We start from the raw sequence: 1,671 nt of genomic DNA on the forward strand, positions 1-1,671 counted from the left end.
TGTCCACTAGTTGATTACTCTGTTCCGATGTTGACGAGGTATTCAGGAGAGTGAGTTCAACGCCCTTAGCCAGAAGGATCAGCAAGACCGGAGAGAATTTTGGTCTCATACAAAGCTGGGATATATCGTCTGTACTACGAGCTTGCAAGGATCTATCAAAACAGATACACGTCTACGGCATTGCAACATCTTCGGATTGTTGTGAGCGATTACGACGCGATGTCCAACGACGACGCGATTGGAGAATGCGTGATCAGCATGAAGGAGACAGGCGGAATGATTGAGGTCCCGCTCGTCACAGGAAAGAAGCTCCTGACCGTGAAAGGCGAGCAGTCCAAGATCTCGGTCAAGATCGAGAAGAGAACATACCCGCCTGTGGCGGGCAAGGGCAGCAGGTTTGCATCCGGATGGCTGGTCACGATTGGAGGCATCAACGTCATTCCAAACGAGGACAGGGGGAGGGAGGAAGGGAAGGAGCTCACCAGTCATGACCTCCTCCTCGCTCGAGCCCTCTCCCTTGAATGCTGAGACAGGTAGCAGCTGCGATAGCTCGTTCAGTTCTGACGTGAGTTGGAAGCAGGTACCTGGAGGCGCTCGCTGTAGAACTCGGCATGCTCCGGAGGGGCCTGCGTCGATCAGAGCGTGAGCAGGAGGTCGAGGAGGAGGTCGAGGAGGAGGTCGAGGAGGAGGAGGTCGGGGAGGAGGTCGAGGAGGAGATTAAGAAATTCAAGAAAGATGGTGGTGACAAGAGGAGAGGGAGGGGGGATGAAGAGACGAGAGAAGTTGGAGAAAGGCGCAGTCGTCCCTCCTATCAACCAAGAAACGGGGGGGGCAGGGGCAGGGGCAGGGGCAGGGGCAGGGGTAGAGGCAGAGGCGGGAAGAGCAGCGCTAGTCTCTATCTCACTTGTACTTTGTCGAGGATGTTGTAATGCATGTATGAAGCGCCAGAGGTACCTGCGTATCCCTGCAATAAAACCTGATGGACGAAAACTTCACAAACAGTAAAAGAAAAGCGAGAGACGAAGGAGAGCTGCAAACAGAAAGAGGGGGGAGAGAAAAGTGGTGGGGAATTGGAAGGAGAGAATTTAGAGGAGAGGAGAGGAGAGGAGAGGAGAGGAGAGGAGAGGAGAGGAGAGGAGAGGAGAGGAGAGGAGGGGAGAGGAGGGGAGAGGAGAGTTTGAGATTAGCAGGCAGCACGTTGAAGGAACATCTTCACTCTCCTGGATGGGGCTCGGAGAGTAGGCAAAGATGGCAGTGCGAGCAGACGCCGTGTAGCCGTTCAAGTTCATCAGAATCTTCTCAGCTCGTCAGTCGCCGCTGGGACTTGTCAAACTCTCACGTGGACTCCCTGCTGGTTGATAGCCTGGGCCGCGTTGAAATCTGAGAGCTGAGAAGTGGGTGAAGTGAATTGCCTCAGCTGAGATTTTGAAAACGAAGGGGGAAGTTTGAAACTTGAGCCATTACCTGTTCAAGGGCGACGACTCGTTCGATGGATTCAGCTGTAACTTTGTCAGTTGCTGCTGAGACAGAGGAGGGGGAGAGGAAAACGGAGGAGCAGGAGGGAGGAGGAGGGACAGAGGGAGAGGGAGAGGGAGAGTGTAGAGGGAGGGGGAGAGGGAAGGGGGGGGGGAGGGAGAAGGAGGGGAATAGGTAAAGGGAAAAGGAAAAAGG

At 54.5% G+C, this 1,671-nt stretch overlaps 1 protein-coding gene across 1 annotated transcript in view; it reads right to left on the reverse strand.

Moving 5' to 3' along the window:
- The window catches only part of GUITHDRAFT_135331 (hypothetical protein), a gene marked incomplete at both ends in the record, with an annotated part of 6,486 nt that overhangs the window by 1,846 nt on the left and 2,969 nt on the right, over positions 1–1,671 (reverse strand). The window contains 5 exons of the mRNA XM_005837070.1: positions 483–540; positions 585–626; positions 905–976; positions 1,340–1,387; positions 1,465–1,499. Of these exons, the coding sequence (XP_005837127.1) occupies positions 483–540; positions 585–626; positions 905–976; positions 1,340–1,387; positions 1,465–1,499 (255 nt within the window). The remainder of the gene's footprint in view (positions 1–482; positions 541–584; positions 627–904; positions 977–1,339; positions 1,388–1,464; positions 1,500–1,671) is intronic.

This window comes from Guillardia theta (assembly GCF_000315625.1).
Source record: "Guillardia theta CCMP2712 unplaced genomic scaffold GUITHscaffold_15, whole genome shotgun sequence".
In the NCBI taxonomy this organism is placed as follows: Eukaryota; class Cryptophyceae; order Pyrenomonadales; family Geminigeraceae; genus Guillardia; species Guillardia theta.